The sequence below is a fragment of the Mycteria americana genome, chromosome 12 (genome assembly GCF_035582795.1).
Source record: "Mycteria americana isolate JAX WOST 10 ecotype Jacksonville Zoo and Gardens chromosome 12, USCA_MyAme_1.0, whole genome shotgun sequence".
Taxonomy (NCBI): domain Eukaryota; kingdom Metazoa; phylum Chordata; class Aves; order Ciconiiformes; family Ciconiidae; genus Mycteria; species Mycteria americana.
Window position 1 is genome coordinate 7,751,108 of NC_134376.1, and position 17,162 is coordinate 7,768,269.

At 43.3% G+C, this 17,162-nt stretch overlaps 1 protein-coding gene across 1 annotated transcript in view; it reads right to left on the reverse strand.

The window, feature by feature from the left end:
• FAM20C (FAM20C golgi associated secretory pathway kinase) overlaps positions 1 to 17,162 on the reverse strand; it is a 59,789-nt gene that overhangs the window by 12,263 nt on the left and 30,364 nt on the right. The window contains exons 5-6 of the mRNA XM_075514833.1: positions 2,466 to 2,558; positions 566 to 681 (exon numbers count right to left, since the gene is read on the reverse strand). Of these exons, the coding sequence (XP_075370948.1) occupies positions 566 to 681; positions 2,466 to 2,558 (209 nt within the window). The remainder of the gene's footprint in view (positions 1 to 565; positions 682 to 2,465; positions 2,559 to 17,162) is intronic.

The following is a 17,162-nucleotide window of genomic DNA, read 5'->3' on the forward strand; positions in this document are numbered from 1 at the left end:
CTGGGAACAATTCAGGTCACTTCTACTCTGGTCTCTACCCAGCGGAGGATTTGAGCTGGAAGCAGGATATGTTACACATCTGTTTGCTTGATCTTTTTCAGACTCCTGTTGTAACAAAAACTGAGGTTCGTGACTCTGAGAAAATTAGGTTTTGGTCCTCCAGTCAAAACTGAGAAATAAATGCATCTGACCAACAGAAGTGGCGGATCACATTGCAGTAGGAAAAAAGTCTAAATAACTAATGGGCTAAGTGATAAGGTTTTGGGTAAACTGAGAGCAACAGAAGAAATTGCTTTAGAAATTACTCTACGTAAAACATTTGTTGAATACATTGCTTTTGTGAACATAAAAGCCTGTCTCTGCGGATAATTTGTCAAGGGGAAAAGGCACTCAATTCAAAACAATAAAGTCTTCTTTGTAGGCTATGTCTCCACATTCATTTTTATTCAAAGGTCTAGAAGACAGTTCTATTAGAAATATCTGAGCAATTAAGCAATCTACACATTGTTCCCTTAAGTACGTGTTCGGCGGGATAGAAAGAATATAGTGTTATTTCCAAGATTACCTGGTGAGATGAAAAACGTTCTCCACAGTTTCTTATCACGAGTAACATCTCGTATTTCTCTGGTCATGTTAACCAGTCTACCTGCAACCGGTGGCACGCGACGGAAATCCAGGATCCTGGAAGAGAAAGGAAAGAGATAGTTTATCTAAAGGATTAAAATATAATGATAGTGATAGGTTTTAGGAAGGCTCATTACACTCTGAAGGCACATTTATCTGTGGTCTTTAAGGAGTAAAAAGCCCATCAACTTTAAACTGGATAATGCTACGTATAATATATTACAAAATACATCCCGAATATGATCAGCTCTGACTTGCCTACATAGTATGGAGCAGATGCAAAATACAGAAGGGACACATTGTTCCATGAAAAAAATCAAGAATTCCAGAAATAAGAGACAGCAGAAACTTATTTTTGACTTTGTGCTATTTCAGGATTGTTATAACATCCATTTTGCTCACCAATTTTTTAAGTGACTTGAGGAATGGGATTTCAGCCTCCTTCTTACATAAACACCATCTAATAGACCTAACTAGGTTTTTTTTTTCCTGACAGTCTTAGTATTTGTTTGATTTATTTCCTTCTGCTCCTCTCTGTTTTAATATACTTACACCAACCTAAACAATCTCCCCGAGACCAAAAATTTTCCCATGGGCAAAGCCTGGGTGAAGAGCCTTTCTCTACTCCAAACTCCCTTGCCTTAGTAGATCATTAAAAACTCCCTACAAGGCATTGCTATGAGATATAGTAAAAGAGCAAAGTCCCCATACAGAGCCTCCCCATAGGTGGGATTTTTATGTCCACTGTCTGCTGATAAGATTTTCTACATTGGGTAGCAACTGCTTTTTCTGCTTAGTGTGTGGATATTTAACACACCTCCCTGCAGGAACTCCATTAATGTTTTTTCCTACGGCACCATCTGCTTAAAATGGCAATACAAAATATAAAGCAGAAGGGATCAACACCAAGGTCGAAAACAACAAAATACAGAAGATCCTTGAAGGATCTGACCAGCATGGCTCTTAATGGCAAATGTATCCTGTACCACCCACTGATAGGTCCCCTCATCCTAACCATCAACCAGAAGGCAGCAATACTACATGTACCTCCAAATCATTTGCGTTCCCAAAGCTTCAAGCTTTTGAAGGATGTTTCTTGGCACTTCAGGGCGTGAAAGATGTTTCAGTTCTAACTCAGCTTGTGAAATGCCATGGTTTCTAGCCATACTGTTAATAGCTCCTCACTAATTATTAATTCCTGCTCCTAATCTGGGCAGGCTGAAGGGCTGCAGACCATTCTAAGCCTTGGGGTATCCACCGTACCCTGCACTAACTCTGCCTCCGGGGACGTTTTCAGCTAACAGGAGCATGGGATGACCATCAGCGTCCTCTCCTTCCTACTAACTTGTGGCCTAAATATGCTCCTGATACGGGACGGCCCCAGCTTTTTGCTGTGAAACCAGAACTCCCTCCCCATCTCAATTACTCCTCTCTGAGTACTCGCACGATTCCCCACGTCTCACTCAGCTTTGCATGCCCTGGAGCTAATTGGGGTGAGCCAGACTCCCGTCACACTTACGCTCCGTATTCCCTGGGAGATGGGTCCTTTCCATATGCACTTCAAGATCACAAGGGAAATTCATTTCTCGGCTTCTCTTCAGTATCATTTCTCTTTCTTTTTGAGCATTACTTATTGCCAGGTTTCTTATTCCCAGAGCAAGTCACATTTCCTAATTATTAATCTACCCTTTCATCATCTGCCATTTCATTTATTCATGGCGTTTGCCCACCTTTGTTCCATTTTCCCCTTTTTTAAAAGTAATTCAGTTACAGGGCGGCCAAGTGCAGTAACTTATCACAATATTTCTACTATTCTTTTAATGCAAATCCATTTTACTTGCCTGTCCAAATGAAATGCTGCTATTTCTGCATTATGTCTTTCATAGTCTGAGAAATAAAAAAAGTCAGGTGGGGTTTCTTGTTCTCTGGTTTGTCTGCAAAGAAAAACAAGGAAAGTGTTTTAATGCAGGGTTAGCATTCCTAAGGAGCAGTACTCAGTCATCAGTATTTTATTCAGGAGTTCAGTATTGTTTGCTTAATGGAAGGCCTTTAAATACTTCATGTGTGCATTCTTTGCCATGTAGCCTTCATTTTATCTTCTTTTTCAAACTACTGTAACAAAAAAATAGGAATTCAAGATTTGTGCATGCAGGCTGCTGTCACAAAGCTATTCCACTCAAGACTCCCGCTCTATTTAACAAGATCTGTTTTATCACTCTCAAACATTTCATTAGTGATAGCGGTGAAGACAATGTCATTTCATTAAATTATCATTAACTGTAATTATGAAATTTCCAAAAGTAATAACATTTTTCTTTCATCTTTGGCAGCCACGCAGCTCCTATCTAAAATATGACTCTCCCTTTGTATTACTTAAGAGCCAAAAGTGACATGTTTTTCTCATTTCAGAAGAAATGGGATCATCGCAGTTTGACGGCCACGACACATGTCACGTTTCAAAGAACATTAACAAGACCGTGCTCCAGAGAGGATGCAGAATTTGTTGTTTCTTCAGTTTGAGAACCAATAAAAATTGTCATTCTGGTGGAAATAGAAAGGCTTCAACACTGAACTCCACGGAAAATAGAAAGCTCCGTATAACACAGGAGCAAATCTCTGTCTCACTTGAGGCAATTTCCAGTCCCGATGGCTCTTGGATGGAGCACAACTCAGGCAGTTGACCAGTACAATGTCTGGGCCCCACCTCAACCTACATCGTGCCCTATTTTGAAGTCTTAAATGGGAGATAAGCACTGCAAAGCTGTTCTGCAGAGCACCTGCAAGGGAGGACAGCTCCCCAGAAGAGCAAAACAAAGCTGTTTCGTTCTCATTCCCCGCTGTCACAGGTGGCCGGCTGACAGCTCGTGCGTCACCCATGCTACACGCTGGCAATTAAAGTACAGCTTCTACACCGGGACCTTGTCGCATGCGAGGCTTTGGGGTGGTGCAGGTGCAGAGCTTAAACCTCCAGAGAATTTGCAGCAAGTCCTAATTATGGGGCTTGTTGGGAACCCAGAGCTGTGTCCACCCACGCTCATTCCCACAAAGACCACCGTGACTATCGGGACTGGTATATGCCTGCGAGCCCCCCCGTATCCACCTTGCCGAAGAAACCAGATGAGTCTCATGTTTTTTGGCTATATGAAGATTTTGCTATGCAACCAGCAGGGTCTGAAAGGCTGATATCCTTTCTCAGACATTCTTCTTTATATTAATGTCTTGGCGAGGTACTCCATCTCGCCCTAAACGATGAACAATCATAGAGACAACATCAAGATATTTGATTTGTGTCCAGTATAACTCAAGGTTGGAGGGTCCTCCAACACCCCACTGATGCTCTGGCCAAAACAGCACTGACCACTGTAATAGCAGTGGTCACTGAGGTGGCAACACTTGGCAGAAGTCCTGCTAGGGTGCTGCTGTGGCTGCCAAGGGTTCACAAGGAGACAAGCTAAAAGTGAGTCTGGCATAAAATAAAAAATACTTTGCTTTGTCTCCATAATAAATGCAAAAGGAGAAGGAGCACGTCCACAAAGAGGAATATGGGAGAGCCAGAAACCTGCGGCACATCACACAATACACCATGCAATCAAGAGAAGAGCTAGGAGAGCCGCAACCTCATTGTGCATTTTCCCCTCAAAAATGAAGAAATGAGCTCTGAATATAAATTCAAAGGAAAAGATTAACATATTTCTGTTGGTCAGATAATGACACATTTGTATATAACTTTCCCTCCCCTCCAGATTTTAAAATATTCAATTTCTTCAACAAATCAAAGAGAGAAAGATTCATCCCAAGCTTTTGCAAACTTTACACATATCAGCACAGCTGATAAGTTGCAGAAAATATTACTAATTAGCTAATCAATGCCATCTGCTTTTTATCTCCCAAAGACTTTAAACAAATCATGGCTGTTCCTTTACAAGAAAATCTTGCTCCAGAAAATCAGACTTAAATAAAGGGTAGATCTCAATCTTGCAAGCACAGCTAGACCCACAGCCCAGCTCCTTGGCGCTGCTTGCTCGACACACTAGGCAGTCAGTCCATCACCGCCGGGATAGTCTGGTCTCTCTAATTTCACTTTTCTGTTTGCTCCCTGCCACCCCAGGCAATGGCTGGGGATATTATTCATTTGGGAGAACGTATAGCTGTCCTGCAGGCTTAGACTTGTTTGTACATATTTCTCTCCTGTCATAAGGTATTATTAAGTGGTAGCGCACCCTCCTAGAAAATCATGAACTTGATTGTCCTAAAACCTTCAAAAATGGACATCAAATCCACAGTGCAATCTAGACAATGGAAGTATTGGTATTTTTTAAACCTGACTACACATCATAAAACAAACTCCCAAGTTTCTTTGGTGCTTCGGGTGCTTCCCTCTACTTCTCTACAGAAAAACACCCTCCAGCCACAGTCCCCATGGTCCACACCCATGTCAAATCGTTACGGCTCCCACTTTTCTGTCTCTTGGAAATATTGGGTTATTCTGAACGTAGACTGGAAGGAGTATTTATCAAATCCTCAATCTGCTTTACATGCCTTATGTTCCTTTGCAAAGCCCTGCAGAACTAAGATGTAGCAGATCCAATGTGAAACCCTCTCCCGAAATAAGCTTGAAAAATCCTTTCTGCTGACTTATTCCAATATCCCATAGAGAGAACTGGAACCTTGTTCCTTGGATCTAACTTTAGCTGGCAAGAGTTTTATTCAAACATCCATTTATCGTTAATTTGATGTCTGCAGCAGCATCTCAAGAGATTCGTTGGTAATTCCTCAGCCACGGTAAGCTGCCATACCACCAGCAAACGCTAACACGTGTGATGATCATAGCCTAAGGTACACAGCTGAATTTAAAAAGCCGCATGACCCTCAAGTGGCTTTGAATCAATGGAATCAATGGACTGTTATGACAATGGCTTTAACAGTGTTAAAAGGGCACCTACACCCTAATCTATATTTTTTACTTTATCCAAATGTTATTTATACATGATATTATTTTATCCACATTAGAAAACTTGCTATTTTTTAGCGTGCACAATCTAATCAATGCATTGCCTGGTTTGGTACTAATTCTTCTAATGATCTATTCTGATGTATATGTACAGAGATGTGGAAGATCAAACTCTGCCCTCAGCAACATGGGCGTACAGTCAGCAAGTCCTACCAGTTACTCCGGCTTTAGATCGTGGTAACTGGCGCCCAGTCTCTACGTGACAGGCTGGGAAAGGGGCATGCACTCTGAGTCCCTTCCAGGTCAAGAAAGTATCTTATAAAATGACACTGGAACTGATCCATCCCACAGCATGTTTTAAATCAGAATTGCATTTTGAAGGGGAAGAAAACCCCAACCCTCAAGTTATTTTGGTTTTATTACCTGATGGCTATTGAAGGTTATTTTCTAATAAAATGGCACACACAATGAGATATTTGAGCAAACCGACCAACATGCTGAACCCTCTGCAGAAGCGTACGCTTCTGGGGGACAACAAATTAAAGCAATGGTCAGAGCTCCTCAGTGCCAGCAGTAACATCTCGCAACGTGCAGGGGACAGGTTCTGCACAGGTTGCAGACGCTGGGAGAGGATTTCTGGCGGCGGCTCTTATTTTGCAAACAGTTGGAATCTGGTGATCCTCTCTTTGGAGAAGGATTTGGCAGATATTTATAACGGCAGGCTGGGAAGCTCTGGAGGAGAGACAGATGGAGGTCTGTTGATACTGCACACAGTTAAAAATTACACAGTGGCACCAGACCAATTACAGCATGAGGAAAAGACAAATCAGCACGGTAACACTAGTAGAGGAGAAATAAGAACTAAGGGGAAATCAAAGCCCATGAAAATTTCCCCACCGAGGCACAACTCGGAGAAAACACAGGGAGTCAAGAATGATTTTAAACAGGACAGGGACACGTTTGCGTTGACACAAGATGAGATGCAACTGCAATCTGATCTTGTGGCTAGAAAAGCAAGTCATGCTTATAAATAGAAGAAATAAAGCTACTCTGATAAATGAACAGTCATGAATAAATCGGTGAGTCAGCTCCATTCGAGCTATGGTTGGGACCTGTTTTGGTGTTCTGTAGTATTTGCATAAACCAACGTAGTGATTTGCATGCAGAAATAATTGCAAAGCCTCAAGCTTTTCTTAAATGTTTCTGTAAACATTTTTTGGCCAATTACTTGATCCCCAAAGCCCAACATCAATAATTTCTTGGGGTTTTTTTTTCCTGCCGTTCATGAACCTCCCCACCACAGTGAGACCGCGGGCTCTGCAGACGCTCTGGCATTGCAGAAAACGCCGTTATAGAAGCTAAACCTTTAACATGGAAATCTATATTTAGTTTCCAGGATCACTCGCATACACCTGCCTAAATTACCAGGATTAATACCCACCAGGGCCATGTATTACTCGAAAGAATCCTGCCTCGATGCCAGACTTCCTCTGCTCTGGAGGGGTCTTATTATCTGTACAGTAGCCAAAAAGCTAGAAAATAGGGCAAACAGCCCAATCTGAGTCAAGTGTTATCCTGACAGACACATGCTGTCTTCCTATGCTGCAGTCTAGAGACATTTCAGAGACACCTTTTGTGTCAAACCCGCGTACCTTAACTAATGAAAGGATGTGCCGCTGATCTGAAAACGGCTCCTTTTAAATAGGTTGCGCTCCTGTTCTGACACATAATCAGGGGAATCAACCACAGGGATGAGGGATGATTACGGATCGCAACAATGAGCTTTGCCGCAGCAGGGAGTGGGTTTGCTTGGGTTACACCATTTTGCAGACGGAGACCCTGACCCTCTCCGGCCAGGGAAATTCAGCAGCAGCAAAATCACGAAGAGATGTACCAGACCGACTAGGCATGGTAATTGCATTGGCAGGGACACGACTAACATTGATAAGAGCGTAATGTGGCTATGGGAACAGATAACCGGCGATTATCTGGGTCTACCCACAGCTATAGGTCACTACTCTTCTCCTTTGGAAAGCAGCTTTCCTTTCTTACCGTGGAGTATTTAAGGTGTTTAAATACCTGTCCTGGAGCCGAGTTGCAGGCTCAACAGTTAATATACAGTGTTACCTAAATGATAAAATATAGTTAATACAAGACTGAAAGGCTGTCACTCAGCAGTTTGCTGCTGTTTCAATTACTTTGTGGCCTGGGAGGGACTTGGGGATTTCTTGCATTTGGAAGCACCACGGTGGGGCTTTGTAGGCAGCCCCTCGCTCCAGCAGGCAACCGAAGCACAGATGCTCCATCAAGTCCGGAGAGCTTTTCTTCCAACACAGACAGGCATGAAATCTGCCCAGCCCTCGCCTATGAACTTCTTTGTACTAATGGAAAACTCAGACTGGAAGTCCGGTGTCTGCTTGCAAGATTTTCTACCTGCTCCCCCCCCGAGTCCCCGCAACCCTTATGTCAAATTGGATTGTGCAGCAGTAGGATCTAGAGTGCCCTGAGATAATCTAAAGCTTATTATTCTAAGTGAAGGAGGCAGCCCGTGGAAAAAAAAGATGTCTCTGAGGCAGCTGCAGCCCTTAGGAGGATACTTAGATTTTGCATGCAGAGTCGTATCATCCGGGAGGGCTTTCTATGTGTTTGGCACCAGTTAGAACAGGTGGAAAAAATGCCACTTAATTTTATAATACATTTTAGTGGCTTAGTAAGTCCTTAGGAAGATAAATGATATTGCTAATGCAGCTACAGTAGCGAAGATATCTGGTGCCTATTTCTGACTCCTTATGGAGTCTTGGCAGCTGATGGCTTTGGCTTTATCAGAGCGTTCTGCTACAAAGAGCACTCCCAGGAACGATACGAGCTGTTTACAAGAGCAGAATACGGTCCAGAAAATGAGCGGCCAATCCAGGAATGCAAAGACATGCAATTTAAGTGGTACAGAAAGGATGTTTGGCCTGTTTCATCGCTATCATCCAAATGACAATATGGGCCTCTGCAGGATATTTAGGCTTCTCCCGTTTAACTAGCAGTTCTGCAGCTAGAAAAAATGAGAGAATATTTACTGTGGCAGAAAGACAGAAATTCGCATAGGGATGTGATAGCAATAGGAATAATTAGCAAACTGCCAAAAGGATAAATACTGAGATCATGCTATTGCATGCCAGCCCCCGAGTGCTTTTCTCCTGAGCAGACGAAGAGAGCTTGACAACAGCACATGCTCAAGGACCAGTTAGCTTAATATAAATCATAAACTTCTGATGCAGAGAATGACAATAAGCTTCCGAAAGAGCATTTGGATATATAAACGTCTTGTTACCTGGCACAGAAGGATAGTGGGGGGAAGAGGGAGAGAAAATCCACAGGGAAACAGTATATTAAGATGGGTTTTCTTTCCATTTCCAGTTGCAGAGTCAAAGAAAAAAAAGACTCAGGAGGTCACCTAAGCCATCCCCTGACCCCAGGGCACGATCAGCTAGACCTAAACCATTCCTGACAGACGTCGCTATAACGTGATCTTCAAAATGTCCTTTCACAGCCCCATGACTACAGCCCTCTCCTCCTTGTCCCCATGCACTGGCCTTACTCTTCTACTGATTTCCAGTCTCTCTTTTCCTGCTTGCTCCACCACCAAGCCAAAACCATCACAGTAAGACCTGCTGCAGCTGATCTGAGCGCCTTTCCGAGGAAGGAATACATGCGATAGACATGCCAGAACAACTGGCTCCCATTCCTGAAAATAGCATCCCCAAGCCAAGACCTGGGAATTAAGCCTTAACACCTTTAGACTGCAGATTCCTCAGCTCAGAGGCCCCTTCTTTACATAGCACAATTCATTTATTTTTAATTCATTAAAAACCCAACCAACCCAAAGCCTTGAAAGCCTGCTTTAGGCTTTCCCCTTAAAACCATCACTGTTTCTAGAAGACAGTGAAGCAACCTCTGATTCCTCTACAAAGATCAGGGTGTTTGTGAAAAGGTACCAAACCAGTCCCTTGCTCAGAGCAGCACTAGCGAAAGGTTCATGCCATCCCATGCACGAGATGTGGAGAGAGAGAGATGTATAAAAGCAGATTTTCACCTGAGCAAAACACCAGTTACCACTGCTGACTACACAAGCAGATAGAGTATGAAGGGATGAATAATCATGGTAACTAATATGATCCAAGAATATGAAAGATTCATTTTGTTCTCCACTAAAATATAAAAATAATAATAAAACCAGACATTTTCCTCTTCTTTGGGGCTTTTCTGTTCCTTCTAGTGATCTGGATTTGGTATTAATATCTCAAAATGTACCCTCTCTATACCGTTGCCTTCACTGACATTGTGCTGACAGTAAAGTCAAGGCATAATCTCACCAATCATCATTTCATTGTCTCCCAGCACAGAAGAATAGCTCTTTTTTCATTCATTCTTTTGCGCTTTCAGATACATAAGACATGAAGAGAATCTTTGATCAGCACAAAACACATAAGAGTTTGATCAACTGGGAAAATTTCCTTCAGCAATTCAGAATATTACTTCCAGCTCTGCCTAGTAAGTAGCTGCCTGTCACCATGGGGAAAGCAACTGGAAAAAAATATTAGCGTAAGCACATTTGTCAGGATGTCTTCCCCACCCGCGCTCTTCGGCGCGACAGCCAGTGGTCCCCTTCCTGCTCCCAGGGAATGCGGCTAAAGAGAGGGGGTCCCTGTGCTGGGGCTGCACTCAGCCTGGCCAGACCTCAGATTCACAGGTTGATGATGATGATGATGATGATTATTACTATTTAGAAGATGGCCGAAAAGAAAACAAAATGAAATGCTGTTAGAGAGCAGGTAAGCCATACAAAACCAGAGAGACGAGCTCCAGTGCTACCAAGCTCTAGACGCATGGACGCAGGTGCACTTAATGTATAATCCAACACATACAACAATCTCTAATACCAGCTGCTGTGGTACTGGACACGATGTGACCAGACAAGTAGGATCATTCTTTATAATATTTGCCCGTATTTCCCCTGCACCCCACAAACATCTCAAATTTAAGAAGCAGGCAGAGTGTTAGAAAGCATGCAAGTTTAAAATACTTGAGGTAAGATGAGTTTTTCCAACATTATGGGATAGAGACTGATCCTGGTTATTACCAAAAAGCAGCACCACTGAATGCTGGGGTAAGCGAAATAAAAACGCTTTTCGTGACTGCTTTTGTAAGTTGTGTCCAGGGCTGCTTCTGTTATAAGTAATGACATGCACAGCTGCTTTTTGGTCAGTACTGGGGATTGAAGTGTGTATTTCCAAAATTAGAAGCTCAGGTCTTCATACCTTGATTTAGAGAAGCCTACCCTCTGCACAGGGAGCTCAGCAGGAGGCATGCAAGCCATACTGGTGTGCTGATTGCGCTGGAGGCAGCGCACGCATGCAGAAACTGCAGGTAAGCAAATGTGTGGGACGTGCTGCAAATTCATCTCCATCTCCCTCTTTTGGGATGCTGGTGGGACGGAGAATAGATGAACATTGATGCCACGGTGGCTAAGTGGCAGTGCCTGTTTGCTAGAAATTTTTTTCTATCATCCAGAAAACGCAGGGCTTGTGCAGAAAAACAAATAAGTCACGGTATGAAGAGAAAGGCAAGCTCTGGGAAGCTCCTGTCACTAATTTACTTTGCAGATAAAAAAAGTCTTAACCCAGAAATAAGGTTTGATTCATCTTTGAGATAGAAACCTGACTTGACATACAGGAGTTGAAAGATTAAGAGGTACTTGACAGCACAGCAAAAGAGTTCCCAGTGCCAATTTTAATATGGTCAATGCTGTTGCCACAGCAGGGAGAAAAAAGCCTCATAGCAATTAAATAAGCAGGAGACATCGTTAATGAGGTGCTGCAATGATATTTTGTGCCTTTCTTTAAGGCATCTTCATTAAGAAACTATATCACTCTCCATATTGTCTGCCCTTGTATGGGATTCCTGCCCCTGTATTGGATTCCTTTGTGCTCTTAAACAAGTGGTGTGAACATTTTTGTCATGCCAAGCCCATGATATCTGTCATCTTTCCCCTTGATTTATCCCTTTGAGGCTCTGTTGTACATTGTCCGCTAGCCATAAATTGCAAACATGAAAAATGATACAGCTGCAAAAACTATTTTTGAAAAACAGGCAGTGCAAGCAGAGCTCCGTGTGAGCCCAGGTACCTTCAGCCTTTCTTCAGGAAAAAGACTGCAAAATCTTTTCTACAGAGGTTTTTCAATACATTTGTAGAGCTCTGAGAGCACAGAAGGGAAAATATGTGTAAAATTAGAAGTCTGAAGCATTTCTTCAGCCCTGAGAATGTTATTTAATATGTCTGGGGTCATTAAGGGTAGGGATTTAACGGAACAATAACATTAAACATATTAGAAGCATAGCAGAGCTCAAATTTCTTTCAGCTTGTTGGATTTTTTCTTTTCGCTGTACGTGATGTATGTGGCATTGAAATTCCAGGGTTCACAATAGGTTCCAGTTCAAAATAGGTTGGAAAAAGTAATTACTGTGAATCTGATGTATTGATATATAACTTCTTCCTTTTTATTCATGAGTTTCCTTGCCATCATTACGAGAACCATGAATGCTAGTAAGCTTGTCCTCAAAATCTCCCAGGAAGCAGGAAAATATTAGCCCCATTTTCCAACAAAAGCTGCAAAACACGGAGCTATTAAGGATTAAGCTCTGCCCTAAGCGAAGCACTCTAGCCTCATTAAGCACATGCTCAACTTTGGGCACACATATAGCCAGTGAACTATGTGTGTCCTTGACAGTCAAGCATAGACTTAATACTTCCTCGGAGCTCTTTTGTGCTCAGCATTTTGCAAGAACAAGCCAGGGATAAGCACCAGATCCCCGCAGCAGCTCTGGCCGCTCACCCCATCCGCATCCAGACTCACAGTTGTTTTTTCTTCTTCTTCTTCCACCCATGACAACAACTACTTTGGGAAAAAATGTGTCATTCTGCCAAAAGTGCAAGTCAGGTTGGCCATGGGCTTTGGTAGAGCCTAGACGTCACCTTTCAGGTTGACACTGAGGTCTGCAGGTCCTAGGTGTGCTCAAGACGCCTTGTGCCCAAATAACCGCACCACATAAAGCACTGCAACTCCTCTAAACAAAAAAATAATTACTTTTCTTACTTTTATTGCCAGACTGACAAGAAATAAAGCTAAAATCTGCTTTCAGTGTGTCTCCTGCTCCACACAGGAAAATACAAATAGATCTAGTAAAGCTCAGACAACTTTTATTGTGTTTTGTATCATGGGTGACCTATATATCCGTGTTTGTATAGGGGAGTTCCAATTTCCCAAGGACCCCAAAGGAGTAACCATGCTAAGTTATGGCATGCTCCCTCCTCCCTTCCCAGCTACCCATGCAGAAGTCAGACACTTTTGGCTTTTTGTTTACAGCTTACCATTCAAGAGCTACTGGATACTGAATTACACTGAGTTCAGTGCCCAAGATTTTGCAGATAAATAATTACCGTCAAAATCATTAACAGGACAGAGCTTACATGGTGTGCATGTGTAGACCAATACATAAAAAAAGAGCATGAAATTCTCATTTGTACAGCGAGCTGCTTTACCGGCTACGGATCTCACAGTCTGGATACTGTTCTCATATCCAGTACAAAATGAGAAACAGGGGCTCACAACAGCGAAGCATCTTGTGCAATTTCCTCCTGCAAACCCCAGATCTTCTGCGTGCCAGTGGATGGCTCAGCTCAAGCCACCACACATCAGTGTCCCCAGGAGTGCCCTGCACGGGGGCCCAGGGGATGTGCTGGTGCCCAGTCCCTGTGCAGGTCAGAGGGGGATATTCCCCGGGAGAACTGCAAGTTTTGCTTTTTGAGCTGGTTTCAGACCCAAATCCTGAGAATCTTCCATAATTATGTCACTGAGGACAGCAGGCATGTGGTTACTGCGAGATAATCGCTCCCCAGGGCTGAGGGTTTCTAATTCCTCGGAGGTGTGATTTCCCAGTAAAGCACACGCACCCCTGAACTCGCCTTACCGCTGCTATTAACATTCCTTAATGTGTGGCAAAGGGTGATGTGCCTCTCTGAGCTGGAAAGAAGATGTAATTTTCAGACTACTTTGTGGTTACAAAAGAAATGGGAATTGCTTTGATATGGTGTGGTATTTCATTGCTCTAATACAGCAAACTGTGCAACATCTCTCTTTTTTAATTTATTTTATTTTTACTCCTGTCTCATTACCGCTTCTCCTGTCAGCAAACACGATCTCCGTGAAGGGTGTCTAACTTATTCTTTGCCCTAAGCTGGTTCCGCGGTTCATGGGTAAAATTCCATTTTTAATGTGTTTTCTTCCCAACCAGAATTTTGCCTAAACAAGGAATACAGAACAGTACTTCGTCGCTCACCATTCCCTGGCTGTGCATGGGCGCTGGCCCCATCCCGCTGCAAAAACCAGCGGCTGATCAACACATCTCTGAGGCCGATTTCCCCTGCCAGACACGTGTCCCGCCTGCGTTATTCCCATCTGCAAAGTGCGACGTGTTTGGGAATGTGCGGACATCACCACTTTGCCATTTTGAGCATTTCTCAGGTAGTTACTTTCTGACCGGCGGCTGCCAAGGTGATTTACAAGCGCAAATACTCCAGGGTGCTCCTAAACCTCTCGAGTACTTGGGAACAGCGTTTCTCAGGCTCGGTCAGAGGATGCCCTAACTTTTCAAGAAGAAAGAATCCATGGACCATCTTATATTAACCCAAATGTTTCACTCCCTGGCTAAATTTGAATTAACTAACTGTATCTTTCTCAACCTTGGTTGTTCATTTATTGCATGAGTAAGAGTGCACTGGGTTGGGAGCCCTTTTTTGTAGCCATTTCACAGATTCCTTGTGCTGCTTTACAAAACTATAAAAAACTTTACTTTCTCTCTAAACTTCTCCTCTTCCAGGCTGGAAACCCCCACCACTAATCTGCACTCTATATTAAGGGCACCACATGAGTCACAAATTACATTGGAAATTACACATCAGGGTCCTTTTAGCTTGCAACCATCTGGATAAAGGGTGGGTTAATGCTCCACAGCCCACGGGGAGTCACTGTGTTACTCCCAGGGGAAAATCAAGCCGTATTAGCATCTCTTCCCTCTTCTGCATCTTCACTGAGAAGGCAGATTTTAACCTCCTGGCCTCCACATGGGCCGTGCTGCTGGGGGCTGCAAGCGCAGTCCCCGCTCTCCACAGAGCATCATCCCTCTCCTCCTTCAATCCTAGTTATAGACACAGCGTTTTAGGAAAAAAACGGAGGTGGAGGTTTTGAGGAGCATCACTTAAAAGGGCAGTAGACGCAGGATTTCAAAAGAGCGCAGTATCGGCCTAACCTGCTCCTCTTAAGTAAAAAAAAGACCTATTGAAATATCTGAAAAATATCCCATATGAAAAAATAAAGAGCAGAGGGATGTCAGGGGAACTGCTCCGCGGCACTACGAGGGAAGAAAGGCTCTTGCTGGCTCGGCTGCTCAGGGCAATCGCTGTTTTATATAAACATCTCCCATCAAGTGCAACGCGTCCGGTGAACTCCCGTGCTCAAGGTGCAAAGAAATATTCACGCTTGGTGGATCGCAAAAACGCATCCGCTCAGACCCGGAGTGAAGGTAAAGAAGGGTATCCGTGCGCGCGTGTGTACCGGCATACGGGGGGAACGCTCCCCAGCGAGGAGAGCCAGCTGAGCCAGCGTCCAGTGTGAAACAGGTCTGCTCCCCTCCACGAGACTTCGGAATTAGCGGCGGCTAACTGAAACTTAAAAGCCTACCTATGTTGAGGTTGCTTGGTAAGGGAAGGGGAGATTACAGTAAAGTACGCAAGGGTTGATAATACAAGCAGAGCTTAGAAAAAACAGCCCAAGGAAAAAGAGGCAAGAGTGGAGGACAAGAGAAGGGAGGAAAAATCTGCAAACTACGTGCAGTAAAACCTTTAGCAAAACGACATTGTTGCCAAATCTTTTTTTATGGAGCTGATTTATGACACGCAGCTGCTTTTCTCTAACAGTGCATGTCTGGCTACTTCTCCTTGAATTTTTAACTGTGTTTAAAAGTCTACAAAATATGAAGCTTATCTATCGTACAGTGTGATAGATATGTGTGTGCATAGCCCACAGGAGTTTTGTGGGAGTCTGGTTTCAAAGAGAGGACTAGGTTTTTCCTAAAGCCAAGGACGCTTGTATTTCAGTTTTCCTACCTTTTAATATGAACTGTGAGCGTAAGTATATGGCGGAGCAAAGCGATCGCATGACTTTATCTTTGAACTTCATCGTCTCATTTCTTCAGCACTTACTGTTTTTCGCTGGGTCTGATCCAACTTTCCTTCTACTCTGTGAGTTCAAGGTGAACTGGATCAGGAAGGACAGAGCCAGTTCATAAACTGGGACCCGACCTGCCCATACTCAAATTTAAAGGCCAGCAAAGTCATGGGAAAAGCCTCCCGCTGACTTCAGTGGAGTGTGGAGCAGATGCAGATTAAAGTGAATAACTAAATGAGCCGTCTGTGACAGCAAACACCCCGTTCTTGTCCATGCCTGGATGTGGGGGACAGAAGACATAACCTCTGGTTTTAGTGTTTAGTTTAAATACGCCCATGACATCTTCCACAGCTCTTGCTAATATCAAGGTGGATATTGCAGGATTAAGCAAGAGAAGGGTCTTAAATTAATATTGGAATTTCAACTCTGTCCAAAGCACACTGTGGTCTGACACTTTCGGGACTGAGATCTTGGATAAAAAAGAATACACAAGCCATCTTCTTCTGTTTTATTACAGGTCCCTCAAGTTCCCTCCTTAGCAATCTCCAGTAGGCTGCTATTACCAAATGCCTGAGTAAATTCCAATAAAGTTGAGTGAAGATCTTCATTTTATCACAAATATTGGTAAGAATGAAACCTGGGTTTTTTTTTTCGTGGGCACTGTTTTCCATGCAGCTCACAGGCAATGACTGTATTGACAGAAATGCTCAACAGCAATATGAATGTCAAGAAAGTATTACAGGATTAGTTTCAGACAGTCAGACTACTTTCTGACTGAATCGGCTTATTGGTTCAAACAGGTAGAAGGGAAAACAAAGGAAACAAAGTGGGTTCATTGCTCGCCTACAGGAATACCTGCAAAATGACCCAAAGGTGCAAAGCAGGATTAAATTTGTCATTCCAATTTCTACACGTATATAGATCTTTTTAGTCAATTCTTTAAAATGCTTCACCCTTTGATCTCCAGCACCGCATACACTGGTGCCATGCCATCACATTAATCACATTCTTTAAATTAGGGATCTCACCTGCGTAACTACTGTGCGGTCTAAGACTGTGAGAGGAACTGCTCCGGGAATCTCGGGGCATCGCCACCTCCTGCTCCCACCACCCAGCTCTGGTCCACCTCCGCGAACAGGGAGCAGAGGACAGAGCAGTGCGAACATTGAAAACCAAAAAAAAACTTCAGTAAACTCCTATAAAAATTAAACACTCAATTGTTCTTAATCTTTTACATCCCGAGGAGAGAATGAGATGAAAAGAGAACAAACCATACCTGGCAGATACTAGTCTCTCGGCTCAGTGCTATTGGA